Source organism: Theobroma umbraticum, unplaced genomic scaffold, assembly GCF_002168275.2.
Source record: "Theobroma umbraticum cultivar Fairchild unplaced genomic scaffold, ASM216827v3 scaffold_95.0, whole genome shotgun sequence".
Classification (NCBI taxonomy): Eukaryota; Viridiplantae; Streptophyta; class Magnoliopsida; order Malvales; family Malvaceae; genus Theobroma; species Theobroma umbraticum.
In genome coordinates, this window is record NW_018397257.1 from 7,809,563 (window position 1) to 7,823,396 (window position 13,834).

At 31.3% G+C, this 13,834-nt stretch overlaps 1 protein-coding gene across 1 annotated transcript; it reads right to left on the minus strand.

The window, feature by feature from the left end:
• Positions 1-1,414: 1,414 nt before the first annotated feature.
• On the minus strand, positions 1,415-3,703 carry LOC110412640 (peptidyl-prolyl cis-trans isomerase G). The gene is made up of 3 exons (XM_021423231.2): positions 3,521-3,703; positions 2,731-2,913; positions 1,415-1,707 (listed from the first exon to the last, which is right to left on the minus strand). Exons 2-3 carry the CDS (start codon positions 2,887-2,889, stop codon positions 1,540-1,542), a joined length of 327 nt encoding a protein of 108 aa, XP_021278906.1. The 5' UTR covers positions 2,890-2,913; positions 3,521-3,703; the 3' UTR covers positions 1,415-1,539.
• Between the last annotated feature and the right edge of the window lie 10,131 nt (positions 3,704-13,834).

Sequence of the window (13,834 nt, forward strand, 5' to 3'; positions counted from 1 at the left end):
TCCAGGTTTGCTCGGGCCAAGAGCCTAAGACCTCAGAGTAATAAGTTTCGGACTAGACCTAACATAAATATTTCTCTTCCCATTCTCACTCAGACGAAGAGCCTACAGAGAACTGAGTAACAAGTTTGTACCCAGGAAGTTGAGTAACTAGACCAGCATAAATAATTGACTAATCAGGTGTCTCTTCCAATTTTACTTAGTCGAAGAGCCTTCAGGGAACTTGAGTAAAAAGTTCTGTGCAAATTGAGTCACGTTTTTACGTTCCAATTGAACACTTTCCATTTTTGATTATTCTCAAAAGGAAACTTTCCATTTTTGATTATTCTCAAAAGGGAAGATTTTTTTTACCAAACATCTACAGATCCGATCACACGATCTTATAATAAGAACAAGAGATCTTTCTCAATCAATCCCTTTGCCCTTCATTCTTCGAGAATCAGAAAAATCCTTTTCAAGTTTGAATTTGTTCATTTGGAATCTAAGTTCCTCTACTTCATTTTTATTTACTTATTTATTATTTTTTCCCCTTCGTTTTTTTATTTCTTTTTTTTTATTTTATTCCCTTCCATCATTCCTTAAGTCCCATAGGCTTGATCCTATAGAATCTGCTTCAAGCCTTAAACATACAGTAAACTGTAGCAATGTATCAGGACCAAAATACATCTCAGAGTACAAAACCTGAGTCTATGCTCACATTGTGATGACCACAGGACCAGAAAAGCACATGAATGCGTATACCCTTGAATGCAGTACAAACAGAAAAGAATTCAGAATATCAGAAGCATGGATGAAAGACACATTTTTCTAAAAAAAAAAAAGGCCTCACCCATTAAATCAAATTCGAAGTAATGTAGTCTTATTTTATATTCAGATTGTTACATTGGGTGAGAGAAAATCTAGGAGAAGGGTTAGATTAGATGCATTAGCTTTCCTCGAAGTAACATAAATTCTCCATCAAATTCTCCAATCATACATGAATGTAATTTTGGTGTCAATTATGAAATCATCAAGCATGCAAATAGAGCAAATGGATTAGAAGCTCAAGTTGACACCAGAGCAAGGAATTTTCTCTTAGCAAGTTAGCTTCATAAAAAATCACATCCAACAGTGTTTGTTAAATTTAGATTTCAAGGTCAGTAACTACAACTTATGCAACAACCTGTAATGTCTAATATGGGCGCATATTGAGCCAACTATCTCACATTATGCATTCTCATTATAGATTTTATCTTTCTCAATCAGCTAAAGGGTGCTGACTACAATTCTAAGACAATACAATATCATCATAGGTTTAGTTAGTGTAAAAGTAGTTGGGTCAATTAACAACAGTTACTTAACAATGACTACGGATTGTACAGTGGATGATTTATATTGTGCATTGCTTCCGTGCTTCCATTCAAAAGAGATCGAGAGGACAAGAGGGAAAAAAGTCCATATAACTTACAATGAATGGTACTTCAAACTTACACTTCAGTAAACAAGGATTTGACAACTTCAACGTATTGCAATCAGAACATATATTTTGAAAAATATCTTAGCCTAGCCCTCCAAGATCTGTTGTCGCTCAAGCTCAATAACATGTTCAGTCAAATGGCTTGCAGTGCCATTTGTTGTCTTGTTATTACCCTTGCACTGCAACAGTTGCTGCTGAAGACTCCGCACAACTTCATTAAGTCTCTGAATGTTCTTCTCTTGTGATAAGATGATCTGCAATGAGTGATAGATTTCCACTAGAGGTTAATAAGAAGTTAAATGACTGGTGGAAAATGAATCATGACAAGAACATAAAGCCTCATTATAATTTGCTTCCAGACACAAATATTTCTGACTACGTAGTTCCTGCTTTTTGGCATTTCAGAGATTGAAATACCAAAATTCCTTCTAGCATAAAGAGAATACGTGAGATTAGAGCACCATGATTAGCGTAAGAAGGAAATTAATATATTGAAGCAAGAACTTCATTATTAGCAGAAACAGAGCAAGTTCACTAGGCATAAATTTCTGTCAAATTGAATATATTGAAGCTTTCCACGACCTTTTTGGTTTTACTAGATAGGGCCTAAGAAATGAGTAATCCTCTTAGGTTAATCAGTAATAACATTGGATTTTCTTGAGGAAAAGACATAAGCATTGGCAGGTCAATATGAAGTATCAATAAAATGAATAATAAATGAAGGCCATTGGTTAACTCTTTCTAACATGTCCAAAAGCTTCATTGCAAAGAACTTATTCGCTATAATAGCTGCAAAAGCACTTTTACATGGAATAGAAGTAAACACCAAGGTTACGATGGACATCATATGATCTTGTACAATGCCTGAAATCATCAATAAAACAAATATTGCTAGAGATGGAAAAGTCAATGTCATGTCTACTGAAACTACACTACGTTTTGCAAAAACATAAATTTTTAATATAAAGATGAACTCAAAAAAAAAACAGGGGGGAAATAAATTACAGATAAGTAATTGCTATATAAGGACATACAAACTTTGTATTTTACATGAACCGAATTCCTACACTAGAATAAGCCAACATTTGCAGGCTGATTAGGAAAAGAAAAGCAGAAAGCAAGAAGGATTTGCACTTCAGGATATTTAATAGACTATACATATGGTACACGGTATGAAACATGTATATTTCAATGCAACTCATGTCATCATTGAAATGTTTTATACCAATAACAGACAAAGCTGAAATTTTACTTAGAAGTTGAAAATAACTAGTTACCTTTTCTTTCACGGCTTCTTCCCTCCTCGAAATTTGTTGCTGCTTCTGTGTTATGCTAGGGGTCATGTCAATATCAACAACAAGTTGTTGTCTCCATTCAAACTGGGAGGTGATTATGAGTATAAGCAATAGGAAAACAAGTAACATGGGTCTTGACATCGTAATGTGACTCTCTTCTGAAACCTGTAATTAAAATTAAAATGAAAAAAAAAAAAGGACATTCAACATTCAATTAAAACCATAACCAAAAACACTCCTTCAATTAGGTAAGGGAGAGTGAGAATGCCCAAAGTTCAACTATTTATAGTTTCCCCTACCTAAATCCCCTTAATTTTTAAGTTAATAATCATGTGATACGTGATTAAACAAACTTATTACAGTAAAAGAAACCCGAAATTGAGATGAATATTCATAAAGCATATGCAGCAATTTCATATCAACTAAACCCTAATACCTAAAACTAACTTCAAAAGTTCTTAACAGTTAATTACAGCTCAAAAGCCCTAACCCTAACTTTCTGCTTGGTTTCTGAGGAAATTAAGGAAAACCCAAAGCAAAAGAAAACTCCTATCCCTTTCTCATTCGCTTTAGCTTAAACTGAAGTGAAATTTAACATAAATAAGAAACCGCAAATAGCATTTCAAACGAATGGAACTTCTGAGTAATGAGCAGTGAATTTTCTTAACAACCAAAACAGAAACCTAATTTTACTATCGTCAACGAAAATAGGCGAAGAATTGACAAAACACAAATTTTGAAAAGAAAAAAAAGGAAAAATATGAAAACTTACAAATCAAAGTTGATGAGAAAACCCAGAATTCATGATCGATCAACACATTTTCGATTCCTCTCCTGAGAGTTTTACTGACTTTCGAAGCAAAGCTCTTTTTTTTTTTTGCTAATTTTATAGAAAGAATACAGTATAACTGTTAATGGCGCAAAATTAGAGAACCTTCGTAAAGAAAGTTTCCGTTGATTTTCACACTGCTAAAATGTATTCAAATAGAATAACAATAAAAAAAAATCAAAATTAGTTGATTGAGCTGGGCTGGACTTGGATTTTTGTTTGGATTCAGCTTGGGCTTGCATTTTATTGAAATTTAATTATAGCATTCATCCATCAAGAGCCCAATTCCAACCCAAGTCTCTAAACCACATTTTAGGTACTATTAAGTATCATAATTATATTACTAATTACATATGGGTCATGAATGATTTTACATGTGTAAAGTGATTTATTAAACTTTATTTGATTGTAAGTTCCTATTTATTATTTTTTTTTACTTTACAAAGTGAAGGTAGAGTGTGAGAAAATAGGTGAGATTTAAGTACGGGTTATTATCCTATAACCTATTCGTGGTGTTTTAAAATTCCAAAAGTGAGTTTACTTACCTACCAACATTTCTACATAACTTACAAATAAGAAAATTATTTTATTCAAAAAAAAGAAAGAAAGAAAATTATTAAATTGGTATATAGTTTGTTTCTTTTATTTATCTTTTTCATTATAATCTTTCAAGTTTTAAAAACGATACCCTACCTTACTGTCCTTTATATTCAGTCTCAAAACCATAGCCAATGTTTATTAATTTTGTTTTATCTAAGAAAAGGTCATGTTCGTTATAGGGAACTGCGAGAGGGAGCTACAATTAGAGGTATTATAGATTAGGTCAAGCTAAGATCATGTTAGGCTTATCAGGTTTTCTTTTTTTAAAAGATAAACTCAAATCTTATTAAAATTATTAATTTAATTATTATTTTATTATTAAAAAATAACAAAATTATTATTTTATATCAGTATTTCTATTTTGAAAATATCTTAAATTTAAATTAAATAAAAATTTATAATTTATTAATATAATAACTTAAACAAGTTAGATAGGTCCAAAATTCCATATCCCGAATGAATCTAAGTTGAAAATAGATTTGATGACAGATAATGGGAGCTTTAGACAATTCTAATTGGGAACATCAAGTGTAATGTAAGTGGTAAAGAGTGATATGGTAGGCCGAGCGACAGTGGGCTCTGTAAAGGTGAAAATAACAGTGAAGGTGTTGACAGTTTCCAACATCAAATCAACGACCACACTAATGAAGGATGAGAGTGATAAGTTTTAGCCAGTTCAGTATATAAGAGCGAATCAGAGGGTTGACAAAAGATTATCTCATAATCATCATAATAATTATCGTACAATATAATTAAAAAATAATATATATTTATAATTATATTATATTTAATTAAATATAAAAATTATATAATACGATACTTAATATGTATTTTATGATACGGAAATGTATCATATGTTATAGTCGATATATGTTTTATAAACTTAATTTTAATTGATTATTAAAAATTTTATTTTTTATTATTTTTTTGAGTTAAAACATAAACAATTATATTTTATGAGTTTCTATCTTTATTTTTTAAACAAAAAATATTAAAAAATTGAATTTCTTTTTAATTTTAACAAGATATTTTTTTTATTTTTTATTAATAAATTAATATAAAAATTGTATATTTTATTTAAAAATTTATATTATTATGGAATATGTTGAAAGTTCAAATTAAAAAAATAATCATCTTTTCAATTTACACCCTATAATCTTCAATTTTATTAAAAAAATAATATTTTTTAATTTTTTTATTTTATACATATAAATGTTATTTATAATTAATTATAAAATTTTTTACTGTATTACAACACTTAATACTTGATACTAAAAACTAAAATTTTGATATATGATACATATCTCGATTTAATAATTATAGATTATCCTTGATTTCCTGTAGGCTTCAACTAACTTTGTTGTCCATTTCTTCTTTTACAAGGAAACACTAAAATCTTTATTAATTTGAGGAATAATTGAATTTGGCAAGAAAGAAGCAAATCCTAATCCTAGTCCCAGGGTCGGCTTTACCATCAAGTCATCAAAATCTTTGTTTTAGGCTTTAATTTTTCATAAGTTCTATAATTTTATAATAATATAATTAATTATATTAAAAATATATAAAAAATAATTAATAAAATATCTATATATTCTCTCACTTGCCTAACAAATATTTATTTTAACTCAACTCCCACATCCTTATTAATTTTCAACTATGCATCTCATTTTTCACTAAAAATATATAAAAATTAAAATAATTAATAAAATGACATATTTTCTTACTTCCGTATTTATATGCCTAATAAATCTTAATTTTTTATTACTTTTCAACTCTCACAATACTATTTATTTCTCAACTATTTCTTTTATTTTCAATCAATTTAATGGTAATATATATTTAATAATCTCCACTAGATATTTTTTTCCTATATAAACCAATTTTTTTCAATTTTGTAATATAAAAGTTTAATAAAAAATTTTACATCACAACAAGTTAGAAAAATAAAATTTTAATAATTTTTTTTAATTTTAATAAAAAAGTCTCATTTGAATATTTAACTTTAGACTTTTAAGATCATTGAGCCGCCTCTACCTAATCCTAGAAATGGATGATGATCTGTATACCCATAATTAAGAATACTAACTGAAAGAATGATTTATTTAATATTGCTTTATATATATATATATATATATATATAAAGTAGTTAAGTTTTCGTTAATTAGTCATTATTTTTACTATTTAATTTTTTATTTTTGGAAAAAAAAAGTAAAAGTAAAAAACATATCTCAAGAATTAAAAGTCAAATTTTTAGCATTACATTTTGGCTTATTTGCTCATTTTTCTTTTTTTGTGGAAACACATATTTTATTATAATCTGATCATCTTAGGAAAAGAAATTCTTAACATGTCGTACATCAACAAACTTCTAGATTCAACAAGGGGCGAATCATAAAACAAAAAATCATGTATTAAATTTAAACTCATTCTAGCCATGAAATCAACAACTATATTCCTTTCTCTGTGAATATGGGATATTTTCAACTCTCATTGTCTCTTAATCATTCCGCGAACTACTTTAATTAAGTCGAAGTTAGCACAGGGATGAGAAGACTCAGTTGAAAGTGCCTGAACTACCATTTTATTATCCACCTACAACTAAACTTGACAGAAGCCTAATTCCCATGCTTGTTGAAGTCCATGGAAGACCCCCCATAAGTTAGCTTCATAAGCTGTACAATTATCCAATTTAATTGCATAATTGCCTAGCCATTAACCTTTATTATTGTGAATAACTCATTCAACAAAAGCCAAATTCATGTTGTGTCGTTGTGCCCGATTTGAGTAAACCACTACCCAACCAACTGTCGGTTAAAGCCAAGAGATTAACACTTTTTCTCGATATGTTGTGGATTTACTAGCATAATTAGAAATTGAACATGCATCAACAATTGTGGCTGCTAAGCTTTTAATTATTGATAACTTGCCAACTATTGAAAGTTTACTCCTTTCAAACCTTGAAGTACTGTGCAACTTCCAAAGTTGCCAAATCGTTATGCCAAAGAAAACGGCCCAAGGCATGTTTTCAACTTTTTGCTAGTGCCTATTTAAATTAGAATAAAGCCAATCAACCAAAGGAAGATAATAGAAATTTCCTTGCATATATAAAGGACGAATCCACATCCACGCCGCATTTGCATAAAGACAATCACATAAAACATGTATAGTTGACTTGTCACGTAATCCACATTGAGCACACATTGCATCAGAAGCCTATTTGTCTACATCTTCTCTCCATATTAGTAATTAAACAGTTGTGAAAGCATTGTATCAAAAAACTGTGAATTCATTGAGATCCTTTCCATCTCTATGCAAGGCCCCACGGTACATTATTCAAATCACTAGCTGTAGTAGTGGTAGTCTGCCTAGGATACTCATATACAGACACCACAGTACATATATCTGAAGGCGATGAACCTTAATATGGTTTGTTCGAGTCAAGAAACAGAGAGGGCAAAATGGAATTTGCAACATGTCGAGCTATCCTTATTGGACAAAAGGAATTTAATTTCTTGAGGTGCCAATTCCCATTCGTTAATACTTTAACCTGTTAGTAATCACCTTCGTTAATACTTTAAAGATGATAGGTAACAAACTAATGGGTCTAAATTGAGAAATATATTCAGAAGAAGCTATTTTTATAATTAATACAATCAACTACCTATTTTAAGAATCCTTAATATCACCACTATTGAAAACATTTTGCACATACCTTACTACACTTTGCCTCATAGTGTTCCATTGGGATTAGAAGAATAAAGCATGGAGACCATCTAAACCAGGTGCTTTCAAAGGTTTCATTTCAAACAGAGCCTCATGCACTTCTTCTCCACATATCGGCTTGACTAAATTATCATAAGCTTCCATGGCAAGTACAAGAAACTTACCTCTGATTGGATACAAAGCCAGTAACTCACTTTTTTTGGCATACAACTATTGGAAAAAAATTAACAGCTAGATTCTTGGTAGTATTTTGATCATCACACCACCTACCTTCAACGTCCCAAAGTCGCACAATTTTTGGTTTGTTCATCTGGCATGCTACTCAAAAATGGAAATATTTAGTGTAATGATTCCCTAACTTAAGCCAATCAGCCTTAGATTTCTGCATCTAAAATGCCTTTTCCTGGAGTAGAACACTTTCATACTCTTTTCTCAAGTTAAACTCAAGATCTCTTAAATGACTTGAAGGTCGAGACTCTAGTGCTTTCTTTATACCACCCAGTCTTGCCAACAATTTCCTCTTCCTATAGAAAATATTACAAAATGTCTCCTTATTCCAACACCTTGCCTTGTTAGTGAAATCTGTTATAACACCTTAAATGTCTTTAGAATTGTCCCAAGACTATTTGACAAAATCCCCAAAATCTGTATGAGTCAACCAAGCAGCTTGGAACTGAAAATTAAAAAATCCATTTGAAGTCCTGCCATCACCCAAAGAAATCAACAAAGGTTTATGATCCGATTTGATCCTCGGTAAATGATGAATAACTGCTTCTGAAAATCAAAGATGCCATTTAGTATTACTTAAGGCCCTGTCAATCTTTTCTGAAACCAAACCATTTCTTCATGTAAATTTTGGAGCTTTAATCCAAGATTAATTAATTCAAAATTAGAAATAAATTTTTAAAAGAGTTGACAAGGTCGGTTGTGATACAGGAGTATGTTATTAAGTTATTTCCACATTAAGTTAGGGAAGATTATTTCCATAATTATCTTTCTTTAGTTCTCTTTTACTTGTACTCCAAAAAAGTTTAGGTTATGTTATTTCTAATTATTTTTATTTAAGAATTGTATAATCCCACATGGGAAAGAATTAATAAAGATTTTTTTTAATAAGCAGGAGTACTTATTTTCTCTAAGCTATTTTTAAAAGAGTAAAAGATTTTAATATTTTTAGTTTAGCCAACCAAAATGGGATTTTGGCTATTTTTCACCTTAATGGGGTTTTCTAACCTTACCAAGATTGGTGTTCACCTTAATGGAGTTTCGAAGCTCACCACAACTGATGTCGTTCACAACGTCTAGGTGTCTTCACAACACCCCGACATTAGTTTGGTATGAAAGCAAGAGAATCATTATTCAGTGTGTAGTTCGATTTTGATGTCGGGTTTCGACTCTTCTTGTTTGAGTAATTTTGTTTGTTTATTGTTTTATAGTTTTGTCATCAATTTTTTTTTGCATCACCATATCATCATTACCCCATCATTGCCATATCACCGATGCCTTAATGTTGTCCTTATTTGAGCGAACAAAATGCTGCCAAGATGCCAAAATCGTCAAAAAGGTGTTCACAAGATAGAGGTAAAGGAATTACGTTAACAAGTTCAAAAATTACAAGAACAACTCGCAAGATGTGATGTTGCTCAAATCAATAATAGTAGCTCTAATGATGAAGAGGATAATACCAATCATTTCCATATAGAATCATTTTCTAATGAAGAAGTACTTATACGTCGTCTAAGACTTGCTACTAATAAAGATTTGGGAATCATGGTAGACATTCTTGCATTTAAAGGAACACTTTACTCTGATGAATTTCTTGACTAGCTCTACACAGTGGAAAGAGTTTTCGAGCTTAAAGATGTTCCCAATGAAAAATGTGCAAAACTTATTGCAATTAAATTGAAAAAGCATGCCTTTATTTGGTGGGAAAATCTTAAATGACAACGAGAAAGAGAAAGCCGTAATAAGATTAGAACATGGGAGAAAATGCATCGAGAATTCAAACATAAGTTCTTGCCTAAGCATTATCGACAAGAAATTTTTATTAAATTTTATAACCTGAGGCAGAAAACAATGACGGTGAAGGAATATACAATGGAGTTTAAGCAACTTCATATAAAGTGTGATGTCCATGAACTCGAAAAGAAAACAGTAGCTTGTTATCTTAGAGGTCTCAATATTGAAATCATAAATGTTGTTCAACTACAACTATATTGCAACTTAAATGATGTCATTAGATTAGCATTAAAGGTTAAGAAACAATGATCATGGGAAAGCTCAATGAGTTTATCTAGATAAAAAGATTTTACATCAAACAGCGGGAGATAAAGTTTAGTAATCATTCTGCCTATAAAGGTAAACTTTGCCAAAACTACAAATAATAATGATAAAGAAACTACTTCCACTCGTGCTTTCAATGTCAACAAAAAATGCTTTAAATGCTAAGAATTTGGGCATATTGCTTCTAATTGTCAAAATTAAAGAATTATCTCTTTAATAGAAGAAGCTATCATGGAAGAACCTATCATGGAAGAAGTAGAGGATGAGCTAGAAATATTCAACGAAAATGAGATAGAAAAAGTTGTTGTTGACCATAGAGAAGCTGTTGCAGTTCATTGTAACCTCAACACTACTATAATGACTGAAGATAAAAGTTGGCTTCGCCATAACATCTTTTATACTAGGTGCTCATCTAAGGGAAGGTTTGCAATGTCATTATTGATAGTGGAAGTCGTAAGAACGTTATTGCCAATTACATGGTGGAAAAGTTAAAGCTTTCAACTAAGATATATCCTTATCCTTACAAGCTACAATGGTTAAGAAAAGGAAATGAAGTTAAGGTAATGAATCATGGTTGTGTTCATTTCTCTAGTAGAAGTAAGTATCAAGATGAAGTTAGGTGTGATGTTATCCCAAAGGACACATGCCACTTGCTATTAGGATGCTCATGGCAATATAATCATTGAGCTCACCATGACGGATACAAAAATACTTATTCTTTTATCAAGGATGGAGTAAAAATTATATTGACTCTACTAATACCAAAAGATCGTCCAAAGAGACAAAAAGAAGAGAAAGCACATATCATTGTGTCTGGCCTCAACTGAGCTTATTGTGAGTCAAACATTTATGTCTCTTATTAGTCTCTAAGGAGAATGAAGTATCTTCACCTTTATCTAAGGATGATCAAACAAAAGTGGTCAACAAAAGTTTGGAAAACTTATTGAGAAGTATTATGGGAAAACATATTCGTCAATGGGATCTTGTGTTAGCACAAGCAAAATTCTCTTCTAATAATTCTATGAGCCAAGCCACTAGAAGACGTCCATTCAAAGTAGTATATGAAAAGCATCCTTTTAGTCTTTTAGACTTTCCTGCGTTACCAATTACTCTTGAATTTAATGCTGATGCTGAAGAACATATTAAGCAAATCAAGAAGCTCCATGAAGAAGTTCGAAAGAAGATTATTCATTAAACTGCCAACTATCAAAAGCAAGCCAATAAGCACGAAAAGCCAACTAGTTTTAAAGAATGAGACTTAGTGTTGATTCACATAAAGAAAGGACGTTTTCCTAAGTCTCATGCCAAATTATCTCCTCGAGTTTATGAACCATTTTGAGTCTTGAAACGTATTAATTAGAATGTTTACAAGATCGAACTTCCTAGAGATTATGAACTTTCTTCTACCTTCAATGTAGTTAATCTCTCTCCTTATTGTGGAAAAGACAAAGAAGACATAGATCTTGAAGGCGATTTTCTCTAATCTAGGGACAATGATATAAGAGTACGTTATTAGGCTACTTGCACATTAAGTTGAGGAAGATTATTTTCATAATTATCTTTCCTTTGTTATCTTTTACTTTACTTGTACTCTAAGAAAATTTAAGTTAGGTTTTTCTTATTTATTTTTATTTAAGAATTGTATATCCCACATGGGAAAGTTAGAAGGCTCTCTTCCTTAAGAAAAGTTAAAGCCCTTTTAACTTAACTGTTACACATTGAAGTTGAGAATTAATAAAGAATATTTTCTTTAATAAGTAAGAGTGCTTATTTTCTCTAAGCTCTTTTCAAAAGAGTAAGAGATTTTAATATCTTTGATTTGGCCAGCTAAAGTGAGAGTTTGGCTATTTTTCACCTTAATGGAGTTTTTTAATCTTGTCAATATTAGTGTTCACCTTAGTGGGGTTTTTAACCTTACCATGATTGATGTCTTTCACAACGTTCATGTGTTTTTACAATGCCCCAACGTTAAGTTGCCTCTCTATGACCCCTTCGCTTTCTCATCCAATAAAAGAAAAGAGTTAAAATCACTTGCTAAAAACCATGGTATTATCCATTGTCCCTGCAAACAAAGATAACTCCTCTTTCAGAGCCTTCCATACACTATGATTGGGATAACCATAAACTATAGAAAGAACTAGCTAGAATTCGCTTGATACTCAACTAATAAATGAACACATTGTGAGTTATTACGAACAACAGATAAGTGAATACACTTTTTCCATAAAATCCATCTTCCCCTAAAACATCCCAAAGCTTTCACTCTATGTGATCTTTCAAACTTCAAAGAATAAATCACATTATCAGCTACAGCACCACTTAATCGTGGTTCAACTAACACCAAAACAGAAAACTTGTAATGTCTATAGAAGTCATTAATCACCCTAAGCAAACCTCCATCACTTGCACCTTGACAATTTCATACAAGTAATCTTATATTCGTAAATAAAAATAAAGTAAACGAACCACAAAAGATTCAAGATACCTCCCTAGTGCCATCAATAACCATCATGGACAAGCCACTCAACATCAAGGTAAGATATGCATTCAGTTCTAGCTCCTTACCCAATAAATTATTCCTTTCTACTAATTTTTCCTATATTAACAGAGTTGAGATCGTAGCAAGTTTAGCACTTGCCTTCTTCTTCAACAAGACCTTTGTATCCTTTTAGTACTCACTTCTTTTTTATGTAACACAATTCCTCTACTTCTTTTGGCTCGAACATCACTGCCATTAAGTCATAAAGAAGTGCTTTACATGAAAACCAACTCAATCCTCTTTGCAATTGTTATAACAATTGAATGCTTTGCAGGATTAAGTGGCGTGGTACAAGCAAAAAGTTCCTTAGAAAGAAAATCAAGATGGGACCGTGGTGGGAGGGTGATAACTCTATTATATAGAGTTATTTTGACACATTTTGGGAGTTTAAGTAGTTAGATCTTTGAGATTTTAGGTTCAAATTTTAGCATTTTAGGTGTTTTTTTAGTTTAAATTTGATTACTCGTTAAGTGGCTAATTTAAGTTATTTTAGTTAAATTTTATGTTGTTTTATTTTAAATTACTTTAAGAGTAGTTATTGCTAATTTCTCTTATAACTTTTTTAGGAAATTGATGAAAAAGGCTCATTTGATGAAAATCAGTGCAAGTATGGCGATTACTTCATTCGTATATGTTTCAGTAGTTTGACCATATCTCTCTTTAAACAACTCCAAATGAGGTGATTCTTAGGCCAATAGAATTATAAGAAGAAGGTCTACAAGTTTATTTTTATCAATTCACCAAGTTCTAATTGGATCATGGTCAAAATATTTGCCAAAGTCTAAGCACTGCAGCAGTATGCAAGGACTGAATATGATGCGGTATTTGGAGCATATCTTTCAATCCAGGAGTCCAATTGATGTGATTATTTATCCTTTGGAAAGTTAAGAGACATGACTAAAACTTTTATGTTCACTACTTTACCCAGTTCGAAACATCTCAGGTTGAACTCACATTTGAAATTGATAGACTGCTACAGCTCTAGGAGAACAAGGCTGCAACGTTGATGAAAGGAAGCAGACATACAAAATTTCCGGAAAGCTCAGCGTTGCAGCACTAGAGAAGTAGCGCCGCAGTGCTGGGCAACTTTCCAAATATAAAAGAAGTTGACA